At 42.2% G+C, this 16198-nt stretch overlaps 1 protein-coding gene and 1 long non-coding RNA gene across 11 annotated transcripts in view; one reads left to right on the plus strand and one right to left on the minus strand.

The window, feature by feature from the left end:
- Positions 1 to 16198, minus strand: part of LOC119151471 (dynein light chain 1, axonemal-like) — a 29948-nt gene that overhangs the window by 8931 nt on the left and 4819 nt on the right. For 7 of the 10 annotated variants that reach the window (XR_005105427.1, XM_037395426.1, XM_037395425.1 and 4 more), the window contains exons 2-6: positions 13715 to 13917; positions 12686 to 12868; positions 6408 to 6446; positions 3362 to 3471; positions 2612 to 2667 (exon numbers count right to left, since the gene is read on the minus strand). Coding sequence is in view for 8 of the 10 variants with exons in the window: in XM_037395424.1 (XP_037251321.1) it covers positions 2612 to 2667; positions 3362 to 3471; positions 6408 to 6446; positions 12686 to 12868; positions 13715 to 13917 (591 nt within the window). In the remaining 2 variants the exon portion in view is untranslated. Of the gene's footprint in view, positions 1 to 2243; positions 2247 to 2611; positions 2668 to 3361; positions 3472 to 6407; positions 6447 to 9181; positions 9306 to 10485; positions 12869 to 13714; positions 13918 to 16198 lie in introns of those variants that run through there. The other 3 variants (XM_037395423.1, XM_037395427.1, XR_005105426.1) reach the window with 3 other exon arrangements.
- Positions 9462 to 15652, plus strand: LOC119151475. The gene is made up of 2 exons (XR_005105428.1): positions 9462 to 10003; positions 14932 to 15652. It is a non-coding gene; the product is annotated as an uncharacterized LOC119151475 (long non-coding RNA).

A 16198-nucleotide genomic window follows, 5' to 3' on the forward strand; every position in this document is an offset into this window, starting at 1 on the left:
TGATTTTCATTTTTCACACAAGCTTTCTTGCAGGTGTAAATAAGCAAACTGAGTTGCAGCATGCAGTTGCGTTAACTTTGGATCTATACCACTCATGAATGCTTTAATGCTTCTTCTTAACTGCATTAAGGATTAAATACCTAATGATCTTGTTTCACTCTTTTATGTGTAATCATCAAAAATACAAGGTACAACAATTAATGGCAAAACCAGTGAAAATTCCAGCCAAGTAGCAACAGATACTCCACAGACTGCACATGTAGTGGCTAGAGATTGCTACAGATGAGGATTCAAGAATCATAATCAGTAAATCTGAAGTCTACTGCTGCTGCTGTTCTCCAGATTATCCCTAAGGATCCTCATCCACAGGGGAGAAGTGCTGGGAGATGTCCTTTTGGTCTAGCCAGCTAGTGTCTCCGTAACTCACTGCCCTGGTTCTGGCTGGAATAGAGTTCGTTTTCTTCTTAAAATCTGGTGCAGCGCTGTGTTTTGGATTTGGTGTGAGAGTAATGTTGACAACAGATGTTTTCAGTTGTCACTAAGTAATGTTTATACTGAGTCAAGGACCTTTCAGTTTCTTAGGCCCTGCCAGCCAGAGGGCTGGAGGGGCACAAGAAATTGGTAGAGACCACAGCCAGGACAGCTGACCCGAACGAGCCAAAGGGATATTCCATACCATAGAACGTCATGCTCAGTATGTAAACTGGAGGGGGGGGTGAGGTGGGATGCCTGGGGCCTGCTGATCACTGCTTGGGGACTGGCTGGCCATCAGTCAGTAGCTGGTAAGCCTTCCCTTTGGATTTCATTCCTCTCCCCATCTCTGTCCTTCTCATGATAATCATTATTATTGGTTTTATTTTATTTCAATTATTAAATTGCTCTTATCTCAACCTTCGAGTTCTACATCCCTTCCCAATCATCCTCCCCATCCCACTGCAGTGGGGTGGGGTATAAGCGAGCGGCTGCGTGGTACTTACTTGCCACCTGGGGTTAAACCATGACACTCGCATTTATAAATTATAAGTTTCCACTAACTTTTGAAATTTTTAAGAAATGAAAGGATGCTTACAAATACAAAAATGACAGTTGCTTAAAAAGCCGTGCCTTAAAATTGTTTCTAACTGCTGTTACTGCTTTTTGTTACTCTTGTTCTGAGATATTCTGTATTTTAAAGGAATAGATCTCCCCCATGGAACATTTACACTCTCTAAACCACAAAACTGACACTTGTTGCTGTCATCTAAGACATCTTCCTCACATTTACAGATACAGGGGTGTGATCTTTTACACAAAATAATCTACTCGCCATAACTGCAGTAGCAGGTATATAAATTAACAGTAATCTTTTCAGTCTGAAGAGAGTGTAGATGCTTAAAAAGATTTCTCAGCTTCCTCTCCGCAATAAGCAAAAGCGAGTATCTAATAATTAGTGGCTTGGTTTTCATAGCTGTAAGCACTGCTTTCTTTCTCTTTCTCAGAAGCCAACAGAGACAATGAGTTCCTCATATTCTGTACCTTTAAGAGGCAGAGCACATAGTTCCAGTTTGTCTGGCTTTAGGATCATATACTTGGTATAGACTGGATGTTTTGATTTTACATTTTATTAATATAAATATGTAAGATGCTTTAAAAGCTTTTAATGTTTTGTCCCACTAAAAAAAGCCATTGTTTAGCTTTTATATATAACTGCCTAATTATTTCCATTTGAGTAACTTTACCATGAGCAAAAAATACTACAGTAGTTTGGAAAGACTACCAGAATATTTTTTCCCTGATTATGATATGCAAATTTATTGAAGTCTGAGCATATTATGAAAACAAATTAATTTATCAAGCTCCTTGACAGCCACATTGGTGTGTAGCTGGAGAGGATGGGATTCCAGGTTCCTTGTCTGTCCACCCGGCAATTTAATGGGGACAGAAAAGTGTGGAAGCTCCAGCCCAAAACCTGCAGCTCTTTGCCAGCCTCATGCCACAGATTTAAATTATTGAGGACAGACCAGTAAGAATTCTGTCCCAAAGTCAGTAACCCAATGAGTTTCAAGGTTTATAGACAGCTGCCCAAAAAATAAAAGTTCAGTTCCATTTCTAGATAAATGGCACACCTCTTGTAAGTACAAACAAAACCGAACCAAGTATTTCTAATCCTCTGCAAAATGGAATGACATTTTTCCGCCCAGGTCTACAACACCCCAACCTCACTCCAACCAATACCACAATTACAGAGTTCTTGAACTGCAGACTATCTCCATCATGAGTGTGAAAATTGGTCAATAAATTACTCCAGAACTGATTAGGTGTTGAATACCACAACTAGGCCCACTGGAGTGTTCATAGCTGCCTTTTCGATGGATTTTGGGTTGTTTTTTTTTTTCTTTTGTTAAACTTGCAGAGTGAGACAACTGCCAAGGCTAATGCAGGGATACATTTTAATGCACTTTAATATCCCAGTACGACTAATAATTTTAAAGGTCACTTGTTATTTTCTAAGAGGAAGGAATTTAAAAGGGTAATAATAGGTGTAAAGCTGAACACATATAATGCATTATGGTATACATCCTATCCAAACAACTAGAAAACAAACATAATTGATCACTGGCTTGTCACTTACTTAGGCTGTTCAAGTTGGCGATTCTTTCAATGCAGTTTGTAGACAGCGATAGTTTCCTTTAAAAGCAAGAATAATCAATTCACAGTATACAGGGGATCACTGTATCAAAAGAGTTCCACATCCAAATACCATTGCGTTAGAAATAGTTGTCTGTTCTTCTCTCATTAGGATGGCAAACTAAATGGATGTGTAAACAGACTCAAAATATCCTCAAATCATCAATGCTGTAACTTTACATACCTTCCCAGAAGCTAGGTAACATGTAAGTAACATGACATACTGGTTTATCTTTTTATGCCTAAAACTTTTTCAAATGCATGGACGTTTATTTTTGAAATGTCTCTAATCTCTTTCTGGAAATCCTGCTTAAGTCTCTCTCTCTTTTTTTTTTTTTTTCCCCATAAATTTTAGAATGGATCATAAATGTGCCATTTAGCTGATAAACTCCAAACATGGACCTGTAATTATATAGTGATAAAGAGTATAAATTTTTTTCTGTTGGGGACAAATATAAATACAGAATTTATCCTGAGACCTTATCAGTTAAGTGACAGGGATCTTTGAATTAAAAAGAGGAACTGTGTGTGGAAAGAGAAGCTCAGCTGACAAAAAAGAAGAGAAAGCCGCTGCTTTGAAGGCCACACTTAAACAGAGTAAATACATATTTTCACAGGGGACAGCAGAAACACTGAATATTAATACAAAGAGAAGAGACTATTTGGTTTCCAGATAGTTTTTAACTGAACTTACTCGCAGTTAACAAGTGTGGAGAGAGATTCATCCATCCTCTCTACAGGAGGAATCTGACCATACAGTTTCACCTCCTTTGCCTCTGAAGCCTTCTGGCCATTTTTTTCTTCCTAAAGAAAAGAGAAGGTGAAGAACATGCTCACTGCTACATGCAGTTACTAAAAATTACTATACTAAAAACGTACTATAAAAGTAATTACTATAGAAGTAATTCCAATATACTACTAAAACATATTACTGAACAGAGAAAGCATTTTGAATGCTGTTTATCAAGATTCCTGCTGGCACAGCATAAAGAGGGGAAGGCTAGCTTATTTTCAAGATATCAAATGGATTTATACATTACATATGATTTTTTTAAAAGTTGTGTTACACTTGAGCAATTTAATTAAGGGGCCCTCTGCTGTAAAGTAATGGAGAATAGACAGAGGTTTAAAATTCTGAATAAAGGTACTGCCATGGAGACTGACATACAGGAGCCTCAGCTAGGGCCAACCTGTAGCAGAAGCAGATTCTTAAAAGCTCTGACAAAAAAAAAAAATCACCTTCCCACTTGACCCAGAAAACTCAGAACTCAAGTCTAACTCACAACATAAACTGAACACACGCGAGTGTGTTTTGGGGGAGAACCTCAACAGATTCACAGAGTTAAGAATATAAAAAAATAAATCTCATTAGCCATTAAAAAAGAGTGGGGAAAGATTTCACCGCATTTAGAGAGTACAGCAAAAGACACATTTCCTACTTATGACCCAGGCTGGTAATTTTCTAGGTTACTTCATAAAGCTCAGAGCTTTAGAAAAACATCCACAACTTCAGCATTTGGGTTTAATATTTACATTAAAAAATATGATCTATTAAATCTTTTAAAATTCTGAAACAATGGTAATTATTGACTAAACACTTGGCACAAGTATCTGTACTGCCACCGGTTTTGACAGCTACTTCACCAACAGCACAAAGGGAGCACTTGTCAGTTCTCTCAGCGTTCAGTGGGAGTACTGGAGGTCCATTAACAAAGGAGAAATATACTTGGCGCTTTCAAAACAAGGACTCTTGTTTTCTCCCCCGTTTTTATGCAGCTACTGGAAAGTGAGATAGCTGAGGTCTGGCCTGGTTTATATGGCTACTTTGTAATGAAATTAATTGCATCCCAGAAGTCATTAAGAACACCACAGCACAAGACCCAGTTTTGATAACATCATTTTCTCTTATGTACCCAAAATACTTCAGGCAACTTAATCTAATTTAAAAAAAAAGCATGTTGCTTTGTGCATATACTTATATTTCAGTTTCTGTCCAAATACAGTGTGATAATATTTTTATTCATACTTAGTGATTTAGAAAATAAGCATGTCAGATGTTTTGCTAAATACCGTGAATGTGTTCAAACTAAGTCACTATATAAATGTGAAACTTTAATTTTATTTTCCAAGAACAAAACTATATATATATTCGCATTTATACTCAGTTTATAATCTATCAGTTCATACCACCAAATAAAAATACATTTTTTCTTAAACACATGAAAGGGAGAGGCCTTTCAGCACAGACTGTGGCCAGCAGTGAGCGCTTTCGGGAAGAAAAGTCATCCCAATTGCTGTGCACTTCTGGAAGAAAGGTCAGCTGAACAACCACAATAAGCCACAGAGAAACCACAGGTAGAAGAGACACTTTTTTAAGAACAGGTTAAGTGTTTGCTAAATTAAAGTTGCTTTAACTAATGTCACCCTGACTGTAGGGCACAGGTAAACCCTTATGCCAAAGGGAAGAAAAACATCCAGAATGCAACACCACTCTGGATCCAATTTTACAAGTAGCAAAAGGAAGATTTAGACCCACCCCCAATAACATGAACAGAAAAGCAAATTCAGCGCCTCATGTCTAACATTAATGGAAACTCACTGACACAGGTCTATTATCTCTAAGACACATGTGACAGGAGCAAATGGAAAATAAATTTTTAATAGGAAACATGGAGTTGAGGTTTTGGAGGGCTGAAAGATTGAGGGAGCAAAAGCAAAATTTTTTAACATTCAGTTCACATCTCTGGCACTGCCAATGTCCGCAAGTTATTGCATTCTAGTTCTTATTGGGAGAGCAGGAGTGAGGTTTGTGGGATATACCAACATAACTGAAAAGAAACTGAAACACTGAAGGTACTAAACAATGATAAAATTCAAAAAGGAAGTAGTCTTCAATTACAGACCAGTACCTCGAGCTGATGGTACAGATCTTCTGGCTTTTAACTGTACACGCCCACACTGCCTCACATCCAGATTTTCTAGAGACCAAAACATCTATAGACTCTTGCTCTAGCAGCTAGCCAGAATTAGCAGGAGAGTGCGTGTATACTAAATAGCACATCTGGGCCCTAATCTAAAGTTCACTGAGACTGGGGAAAGATTCTCACTGGTTTTACTGGAGTGTGAACCTGACCCCACAGCATCCTATATGATCATTTGAAATTACGCCCACATCCTTGCCAACAAACAGCTTTCTAGAAGGCTCCAAGACCAGGTCAGGCACCACCCTAAATGACTGCCTGTATTAACACAGTACTTTGGGAAGAAAAATGAGCATGAAACTCATTCCAAGTTAAGCTTTGCACAATATGGGGCACAATATGTTAAAAGGCAACAGCAGAAGTTTCACCAACTTCAGTACAGTGAGAATTTCATACTTATTTATTCTGTGGGCAGGACTAAACTCAGGTGAAATGAACAGAGCATAATTAGAACATAAGACATCCCCAACTTTACATCTCTTCATAGCCTCAGGCCTTCCATCAGTGCATATTCAGCAGAACAAGGCAGGAGAGTAAAAGACTCATCTTTACCAGCCATATCAATTTAAAGAACACACAGAAAGTCCAACAGAATGTAACAATAATGATAATGATAATTTAACTTTGTGAAGCTTTTTATAGCACATGTTTCAAGCAAACATATTTCTTACAATGTTTGAAAAACAAATTCAGCTGAATACAGTCAAACACCATGCCATGGAGTACTGCAAAGCAGCTACATACTGTTCTAGTACTTACCCACTTGGCTAGAGCTTCTTTGATAGTTGTTGCTTTTGCCTAAAAATGAAAAAAATTTAAATGAGTACTCATTGCAAACTTGTAGTTGGCTTGTTCACTGCAAACCTATCTCTTCTCGCTTCTGTCTCCCTATCCTGCTTGTCTACACCCTTCTACCACTTTCCTATGTATTATCCTCCTCCAGCTGAGTCTAAGAACCTGGAACTCCTCAGTGTCCTGTAATTTTATTTTCTGGGGTACTCAGCAGCACTTTCAGAAGCAACAAAATGGGCTTCACGTGAGAGTATTACCTTCCTGATCTTACCTTCTGCCCTGTCTAGAGCATGGGTTTAGGATGTTGCTTGTTAGCTGTGATGGTGAAATTCAATTCAAAGACTTAAGAATTCTTGTTACTGCACTGAAAAATGTGGTCTAATGCTCTTAAAACTCCACACTTTCTATTATTGTGCATTAGCATTTTCCCGTCTGAAAGCAAGTCTGTGAGCAGACAGAATGATACAGCCTCTTAAGATTCACTGAGGAAAATAAGGTACGTCTTGCCAAAACTCAGGAGCAAGCTGGATTGTTTGTTTTTCTCCAATTGTTTCATGTTGAATCACATCATGCGATGTGAAAACATGTATTATTCTGTTAGGAAAAATCTGAGAGCTACTGTACATGGCTTTTTAAGGACTGACTTACTGACCAACTCTCTATTGTCATTGACTCCATCTTTTCTGCCCCACATCAGAGTCTTATCAAAACTCCACAATGATATCCAAAACAGTAGCATATAAAGAAACCAATATATCCTAAACATAAACACATTCCAAGATGTCTTTCGGATTAAAAAGGTTTCAGAGACCAATCTTTCACAAAAACTGATCAACAGCCTCCTTTCCACAAAAACAGGAGGACTCTGGCCATCTCTATTGCTCTATGTGTAGCACTATGACATGTGGATAGAAGCAGCCTTTTGGGCAATCAGATTTTAAAAGTTAAAACCAACAGACAACTTCCACCCAAAATCTTACAGGCAATCACGCTGGTCACAGAGCTTTAGGGTTGGATACTTTACTCTAGACCACTGGAAACTCTGGACTCAACGGTAAACGACAACAGTTGAGGCAGCTGCATGTAAATGAATGGCCACAGCCACTGAACACCCAGCAACAGTCTAAGACCCAGCAATACCAAGGAGTCTCAGCATACATGCACAGACATCAATATATACCTTGCTTTAGACATACATCACTTAGCATCCTCAGATGTTCCACCTGCTTCTGCTCACTGACGGGCGTTCATTTTAATCCTGCTATACCATGGGATAGCTAGCTCTAGGTCCCATTGTAGACGACCTGGCAAGCTTGTACTACAGCAGTATCTCCTTGGTGTCTGCTGCAGATAAACACCCATGTGACCTCCTCCTGCTCAGAAGATCACACCCCTAGTTCCCACTTCAACAGCCGCATGAAACCTAACTAACAGCTACCAGTGTGCCAGCTAAAACAGGCGGCTTCCAGTTAATCAGGTTTTTTGGCCAGAAACTTTGTTGCATTTTTCATAATTACGGTAAGCAATCATTACGGCATTCAGGTACGTGATCTTGATCACTCATGTTGAAGACAGAAATGGATTTATATGACCAATGCCTGCTTCTGTTCCAAACACATCCCTAAAACCAGACTGGACTTTAAAGCTAGGGATCCATGTGAGCACAAGGAGCAGCTTCTTCCCTGACCTCTGCTGACTTGTCTCTCCCATCATAATACCCAATTTGGTGGAAATAGGAAAATCAGCATAGTGGGTTGTCTGGAGAACACATATCATGGATATTGTTTTCCTTGAAGTACACTTTAAATTTCTGTGGATAAATCATAGCACCTTTGGCCAACCTCCCTCTGAGAAGCCTATTTTCAGAGTTCCTCTACCTCCACATTGAACAGTCTCCTACAGGTAGTTAGATTAAACAAAATCATACTGCTTAAAATGTTCATAACAGCAAGGGATCAACAGCTGAAACTGCCACCCTGAAGAGTCACCATCAACATGGCGGGAACAAGAACTGTAACACCTTAAGGGGAAAAAAACCCATCCCCGTGCATATAAAAGTTGTTACAGAAGAAGTATTCTTCCTCCCAAAGACATGGATATCAGACACAGAATATTTACAAAATTCAGACCCGCAAGAAAAAGCAGAACAGTGACACTTTGCCTTCATTTGCAAACATTTATTTACACGTTAAATAGAGCAAATGAGAACTGCACAGCAGCAGGTACCAAGCTAATCGCTGCAGTAACCGCAGATACCGCTGCCTCCAGCCCCTGTACCGCGTGTTTCAGACGACAGCACCCCCGCCGCCCGCTGCCGCCACCCCCCCGCCCGAAACTCCCTTCCCGGGCCGCGGCCGCAGGCGCCACGCCGAGCCCCGGGCCGCCTCCTGCCCGGGCTGCTGGGCACCGGCCCGGCCGGCGGAGCTCGGGCGGCGGCACCGGCCCCGCGCCGCCGCTCGCAGCACCGGGGCGGGGCGGCCCTGAGGGGACGCCGCGCACACGCGGCCCGGCACCTTCCACCTCGCCGCACCACGGGAGCGGCGCCAGCCGTCCCGTCCCGGAGCAGGCCCCAGCCGCCCCGTCCCGTCCCCCCCGCGGCCGCGGCCGCCAGGTCCCGGGGACGCCCCGGCTGAGGGTCTCCCCAAACCGCGGGCGTCCCCAGCTGGCGCCACGCCGGCCGCCGCCCCCGCAGGCCCAGCGCCCTCCCCGCCCGGCGCCCGCGCCGGCACTGCAGGACCCACCATTGCCGTTGCTACCGTTAACGCTCCGGTTGCTATGGCACGGCCGCCTCCCGCGCATGCGCAGCGCCACCAACACGTCGCGGCAGGGGGGCCGAGCACGAAGGCAGCCGCACCTGGCGGTCATAGAGATGCGCGCCCACAGGGCAAGCCCCATCCCGGAAGTCACGTAGGGGGCGCTCCGCGGCGCATTGTGGGACGTGGCGCAGGGGTGGGGGCGCGGTCCCCCCGCCAGGCGCTCCCTGGTGGCGGCCGCCTCCCGCCCGCGCTCCTGACGGTGAAAAACGAGCCGCCCGCCTCCCCAGCTTTATCAAACGCCTTTTATTGACACCAGTCGGTGAAAAAAAGTTACAGCAACGTGCAGATGACAAACGGCGCCGGCACCCAGCGCTGCGGCCGCCGGGGCGGGAAGGGCCCGGTGAGGCACCCCGGGGCGCCCCCTCAGAGCTCCGCGGGCTGCGCGGTCCCCTCGGGTTGGGAACCGCAGCGTCGGCTGTGCCTCAGGCCCAAGCCTGCCCCAGGTGCAGCAAGAGAAGCCAATCCCACCACCCAAGCAACTGTCTCACTGGAATGCTATGGCAGTTTTGCCAGGTAAGGAATGCAGAACGATAGGAATGATGTCGCTTGAACTAAGGCCATCATCAGGCACTCAGTTCACTGTATACTTCAGAAAATAGCTACGTTGTCTGTGATCTGTCTTTGGTCTCCAAGTACCATTATAAATACGCAGAATACTAGTGCAAAAGTTGGCTGCTCTCTTACAGACCCTTCTGTGAATTATTTTGTCCAGGAATACCCTGACCTGTCCACAAAAGGATCTTCACAGTAAAATTACTTTTTCTTTATTTTTTCTCCTTTCTTTGTTTAAAAAATGCCATTCAGCTTTCCAAACAAATGAACTATTCAGAAACAAAACCATAACATCAAACAGACAGGCTTGCTTTTTAATGAAGTGGTTTACTTCTCTTTCAATTTGCATATATCTGACGACATACAACAATGAATTATTCTGAAGGCTTGTGCTTTAGAAATTGTCTGAGGACTTTTAAACTACCTCATTTTTGTTTTACTTACAACTCAGCACCTACTTCCTGAACCTCCACCTTGCACTCTTGCATGGCAGTCGATATGCCGAGGTAGGACTGCAGTGTGGAGACACAGCTATCAGTACTGGGAGGGTAACAAAAAGGGTTAGGGGAGGCACTGCTCTACCACAGTTACACAGCTCCAGCTACTGAAGATGCACACGACAAGGCAGACTGAACAAACGGAAGCCTTCAGATAACCCTTTCCTCTGCAATTGCAACTTGGAGTGAGTTTGGAAAAAAGGCAGTGTACTAAGCACGGGTGACACCAACATGTGCATCACAGCAGGCTGTGGTCCTGGACTTACGGGGCTGCTGGTTTTAGTGGAAGTTCAAGTACCAGATATGACTGCAAAAGCCTCTTCAACTAGTGAGGGAGTTTAGAGAGACTAGGCATAAAGACATTTTGAATGGAGTGAGCAAGATGGAGCTTCTCTGGTAAGGAGTGGATGGATAAATTGTTCAATTGGCAGTGATGGCATGTGAAGAACATGTGACTTCAATCAAATGATAAGGAGTAATAAGAGTTGCAGAAAGCTAATGAGACCTGAGCAGCAGCATAATGACAGTTAACTGGAGAGAAAAGATCCCTGAGAGCAATGCAAAACTGAGTAACATAAAGGAAGATTTTGTATCTTTCTGGGCAGCTCTCAAAACTGATCTGACAAAACGACCTTGGAAGGAGAAACTGTATTGATGGAGGGCCTTTTTAAACAGGCCTTCAGCACTGGCACCACTCCAGCAAGACCTCAAGAGATCAGCTCATTTGGGAAGAAGTTTCTTTCTACCTAGATGGCAGGCAAAAATAAGGCACTAGCCAAAAGTTAATTAGGATTACAAAAACCCACCACAATCTCAGGCAGTCATGGAAAAGATACCCTAGGTTGGTTTAGTTTTGGTGGGGGTTTTTAGGTTTTGAATTGGGGGGGGGGGGGGGGGGGGGGGGGGGAGGAACTGGGAGGTTGCTGGGTTTGTTTTGGGTTTTTTGTTTGTTTGTTTGGGTTTTTTTAAGTATTACAATTCTAACTTAATCATTGCCATAAGGTGACAGCTTTTTACAGTCAGTCTTAATCTCCTCCTGGCTAGGTTTTCTGTCTCTCAAGTGTGCTTCTTTCCTAAGAACAGCTGTCAGCATCCACTGACATCATTACTGAAGAGTTCCGCAAGTAATTAATCCCTAACTTAACAGTAGGTGTTATTAGTTTAAAACAAGCAACTAAGAGAGAAGTAAGACTTGCACATTGCATAACTGCATTTAACCATTCTTTAACCTATCCAACAGAATTTTATACCACCGAGTGCCAAATGCCAATCTTAAGACATTATAGGAATAGATGATTACATTCTTAATACAAGACAGTGCTAGTGCTGCCACTTTCCCTGGATGACAGGAAAATTATTCTTAATTTTCCCACTCTACAGGTATTTTTTTGTTGGAAACAGACTGTGTCACCAGAAGACCACTACCTAAGGTCAAGGTATATAAGCCTCATAACAAATGGATATTGTCGGCTTCAAGTAAATAGAAAACATTTCCAAAGTGCTTATGGCTGTAAATCAGCATTCTGGGCTAAGGTAACTTAAGACCCAAAGCCAGAATCATTCATTGTTCTGTTGTCAAAATTTATCATCCATGGGTTGCCATCATTCCCCAGGTGCGATGCAGTCTGCCATTGCTGAGGGTGCAGCTAACTATTAAATTCTCGAAGTCGGAAATACTGCAAGTGAGAAAGTACCTACTACTCTCTTCAGATACTTGTTTCTTGATACCATCACCAACTCAGGCTGCCAAATTTGTGCTATAATGCAGCCTACTTATTGTTCCACTTCTCTGTGTACCTAGCTAAAATAACTTAGGCCAGTCCAATTAAATCACTTTCCTTTTGGATTTATGCTTGTAGCTAAGTAGTCATTTGGCTATTCCATATTTCAAAGCTTTTCTCAGTCAGTCCCTCCAATTCACTGGTCATTTTGGTGGCTCAAGCTCAGTCCTCTGCAGCTCTGCAACAGCTTGCAGGTACTTAAACGTTCATCCCAAATGCAAGTGTAAAAACTCCTGAATCTTTCCCCAGGAGTGTTCCTGTGCATGGGAATGTGCTTTGCTCTCTCCACCCCCCAGGACAGGCACCCCCAGAACACGATCCATAGCTACTTGACAAAATGGAGTAGAAGGAGGATCAATTCGGTGACCTGCTCCTGGGTAACTCAGGAGTTCAAAGTTTTCTTTCCCATGCTGGCGTAGACGCCCAATTGCCAGCTCAGCATATAAGGAGCTCTTCCACACACGATCATCTTCCCCTACCACTAAGAGAAAGTGACCTTCTGCTTTTTCAATGGGGATTGTGCAAGGAGAATTAGCAGGATTTGTTGGGTCATCCAGAGCTTCAAAAATGTCAAATACACCAGCGTCTGAAACACTGACCTTACTCATATCAAAACGCAGCCCAGGCAGAGTCATCTCACCATAATGGAGGTCTGCAACTGTGTTTGAACTACAGCCGGAGATACAGACAGCAGCCACTACTTCTGGCAGGAAAGTGATCATGGAGAGTGCTAATTCTGCCCCTTTCCCAGTCCCAATCACTCCAACTCCTGGGCCCTTCACCTTCAGATGAAATAGAGGGTGGGGAAGAGAGAAAGAAAGGAATAAAGGAAGTATGCATTATAATGGGATTAGCCATTAAATGCCTTTGGAGTTGTGTTATTAAAAAAAGTTAGGTTAATTATTGATGTGACCTGTTGGAAAGCTACAGCCTGGACCCAGGCTCCCCCCTCTGTTTAAGTGTCTTATTTTTCAGAGACACCATGAGCAGTCAAAGCCCACAAAAATAATACAAACAGGCACAAGATGCACCATCACTTGGATCTCACCTAGTCCCTGATGCTTATGTTGATGCAAATATTTTCTCTTTTTTCCCAAAATAGGTAGCAGAAATTCAAGCACAGTCTATTGCTATATACGTCTCAGGCAAATAAAGTATCCTCACAAGTAACATATGAAGGATTAGAAAAGTAGTACTTATACTTAGTCTTGTCCTTTTCTAGCCTGGAAGATAAAACTGAAAGCAACATCCCAAGTCATCACATTCATTCCTTTGCTGCTTATTAAGCAGTTTTGTATAATCCTCTCTTAAACTAATTGCTATCATTTTAAAAAACCTATCTTTATCACCACTGCTCCTGTTCAGAGGATATTCCAGCACTTCGCTGTTTGAATGATCAGGAATCTTGCAGTTTCCAGCATGAGTTTATTTAACAGACAACTTGTGCTAGAAGAAATTCACTCTTCGCAGTCATATGTGTAGCCACCTATGCAGGACCTACACTTTTTCCATTATTGGGCCTAAGCCTGCCCAGCAGAACCCAATACTAAAAAAAATAAATCACCACCACCACTTGGGCATGACTGTCGAATCCTCCCTCGTCCTGAGAGATGTCTCATTACACTCACCTTCGGGTGACGCTGTAGGAATCTAGCTGCCTCCTCAAAGTACTCAAGTTTGAATTCTTTCATGACCTTGGGCAGATCTTCAAAGTCAAAATACGGCAGAGAAAGAGCAGCAAAACCATGGGTAGCCAGAAGACTGGATCTAAATTCAATCAAACCTCCTTCATCGCCATACATGTCAATCACTCCTGGAAAGGGGCCATCCCCTGTATTAAAAAGAAGAGGTACAGAGGACAAGTTATCAAACAGGACACTAAAAACTATCTGGTGAAGAGTGATTAAGAAAATACAGAAGGCTTAAAACGTTTTCTCATTACTTTTCCATTTGCACAGCAGAGATTAGAGTGCTGTATCCCACTTTAGCTATTTCAAACTAAGAACAGGTCCTTACCTTACTGTAAAAATATGTGAATGGTTAAACTTGGTTTGTTTGGTTAATGGTCTTAATCTCCTGCCCTCAGAACAGTCATACTCTAAATCATCTGTTTTCCCACAAAGTCATACCTTAATTAGCAAAGTGCAAGCTCATTACTAATGAGGCAAGAGGGCTCAGCCTGTAAGTTACGCAAACTCTGAAGTGAGGTGTATTGAACAAAGCACAGCAGACACCCATTGCTAGATGAAATCAGGTGGACTTACAGGCTGTCTCAACATCAGCACTGTAACACCTGGCAGAAGAACTGCTACTGCAGATGTGAAGAGAGGGTAAAACTGAGAGCTGTATGGGTGTGGTTGTGTGCGTGACTGATATATAGATAACATGCATATACATGTGTACAGTCAGTCCCACAAAACTACAGAAACAATCAGCACCACAATTTTAAATGAGCATGGTTTTGCAGCCAAAGGTTGTGTTGTGGTATCACTGTATGCCATGCCAGCAGATCTTGGGTTAAAAGGCTAAGGATACAACCCCTTGGAACTATAAAGACCCCAGGCAGACAATGTCTTTTTTTTACTTTTTTTATTCCTGGCCACCTGATGTCACCACTGATGTACTCTGATCCAGCTTACTACAACTATCTCAGCAGAAAGTGCAAGAGCACATTAACTCTCTGATATTACCTTTATGCAATAAAGGAAAGACCTCTGGCATTTCAAGGTGCTTGAGAAAAGGAAGTTTTGGACAAGTCATGCTAGACAGTGGAAACCTCCCGCCATACAAGCATTAGGAAGTCAGAAAAGCACTGAACCTTGCTTTTGGGTTATTTTTCTTTCAGGTCTGCGAGAAGCTATGTCTGGATAAATTTATCATACCATGATCAACAGTAACTTTTAGTTAACAACAGTCAGTCTAGATAGCTAGAAGAAAAGTATTCATTTATCACCCCTACCTGGAAAGCTCTACACAGTCAGAAGGAATGTGCTTCTCTTTCAGGAAGACAACCTTTAACTTGCACAATGATCCTGGACTGTCTTCCCGAGTTGCCTACACATGCCCAAGTATACAGTTTCTGCATAGCTCACTAAAGAGCAGACTAAAATGGGCTAGACAACTTCACTACTGCTTAAAAACAAACAAAACCCCACACTAGTAACTCATGCCCAAATTGAGAAATCTCTTATATTAAAATTACAGCATAAACCCACTCATGTAATCTCACTTTCACTAAGAACAGTTCACGTTCAAGATTCCTGTCTTTATAACATTAATATTTTTCCATCCCTGAAGTGAAGAAAGGTATGGTAGTACTGCTGTAACTGCATCCTTCATTAAGAAGGATGCCAGTATCATTTCAGCAACGATTCCAGACTCTTCCACGCTACTACACCACCAGACTTTCTAAAGGGAAAAATGCAGTTCCATCTTGCCGATTTCTGGATTCCCACTGAGCTCAACAGAAATCCAGCTCTACCTCTAAGGCAGGATAGATCAAAACAACCACATCTTGGTGATGGAAAATCCAGCATGCTGACTAAACATTTGATCCAAAATTCAAAGTTCAGTCTCTGTTGTTGTTTTTTTCTTCAGTGGACTTTGGAGTCGTATCTAAATGGGTAAAAGATTATTGGTTTGAAAATAATCCACTGAAAATACTTCAATCCCTAATAACTGTAGCAGTACTTAGAAGATTTGCTGAACCAAGTCATTATAAATTTAGAGGTAATACAGAGGGCAGTTCTAGTAGCACAACCCTCAGGCAAATACAAGTTTAGATCACATCTCAAGTGTACAAACACCATTATCAGTATAAGGTTTCGTTTTCCAACACCAGCAGTCCACCAGAATATCACACCTCATAAAGCACAGCCATCCCACAAGCAGAACAGGTAGAACTTGCTCAGAAATCTCTTGATTTTCTACCACAGAACAACTGAAATAACTCAGCTATTAACTCAGCTTCAGCCCTGGCGTAACAGAGCTGCAATACTCTAGTGTATTTTCTAGAATCTCTTCTGCTGTTCTGCTTACTGGCATGTGTTTCACACCGAAGAAAAAAGCCTTTTCGATTCAATTCTACTCTCAGTAAAGCCCTTGGGAGACAG

The sequence above is a fragment of the Falco rusticolus genome, chromosome 7 (assembly GCF_015220075.1).
Source record: "Falco rusticolus isolate bFalRus1 chromosome 7, bFalRus1.pri, whole genome shotgun sequence".
Lineage (NCBI taxonomy): Eukaryota > Metazoa > Chordata > Aves > Falconiformes > Falconidae > Falco > Falco rusticolus.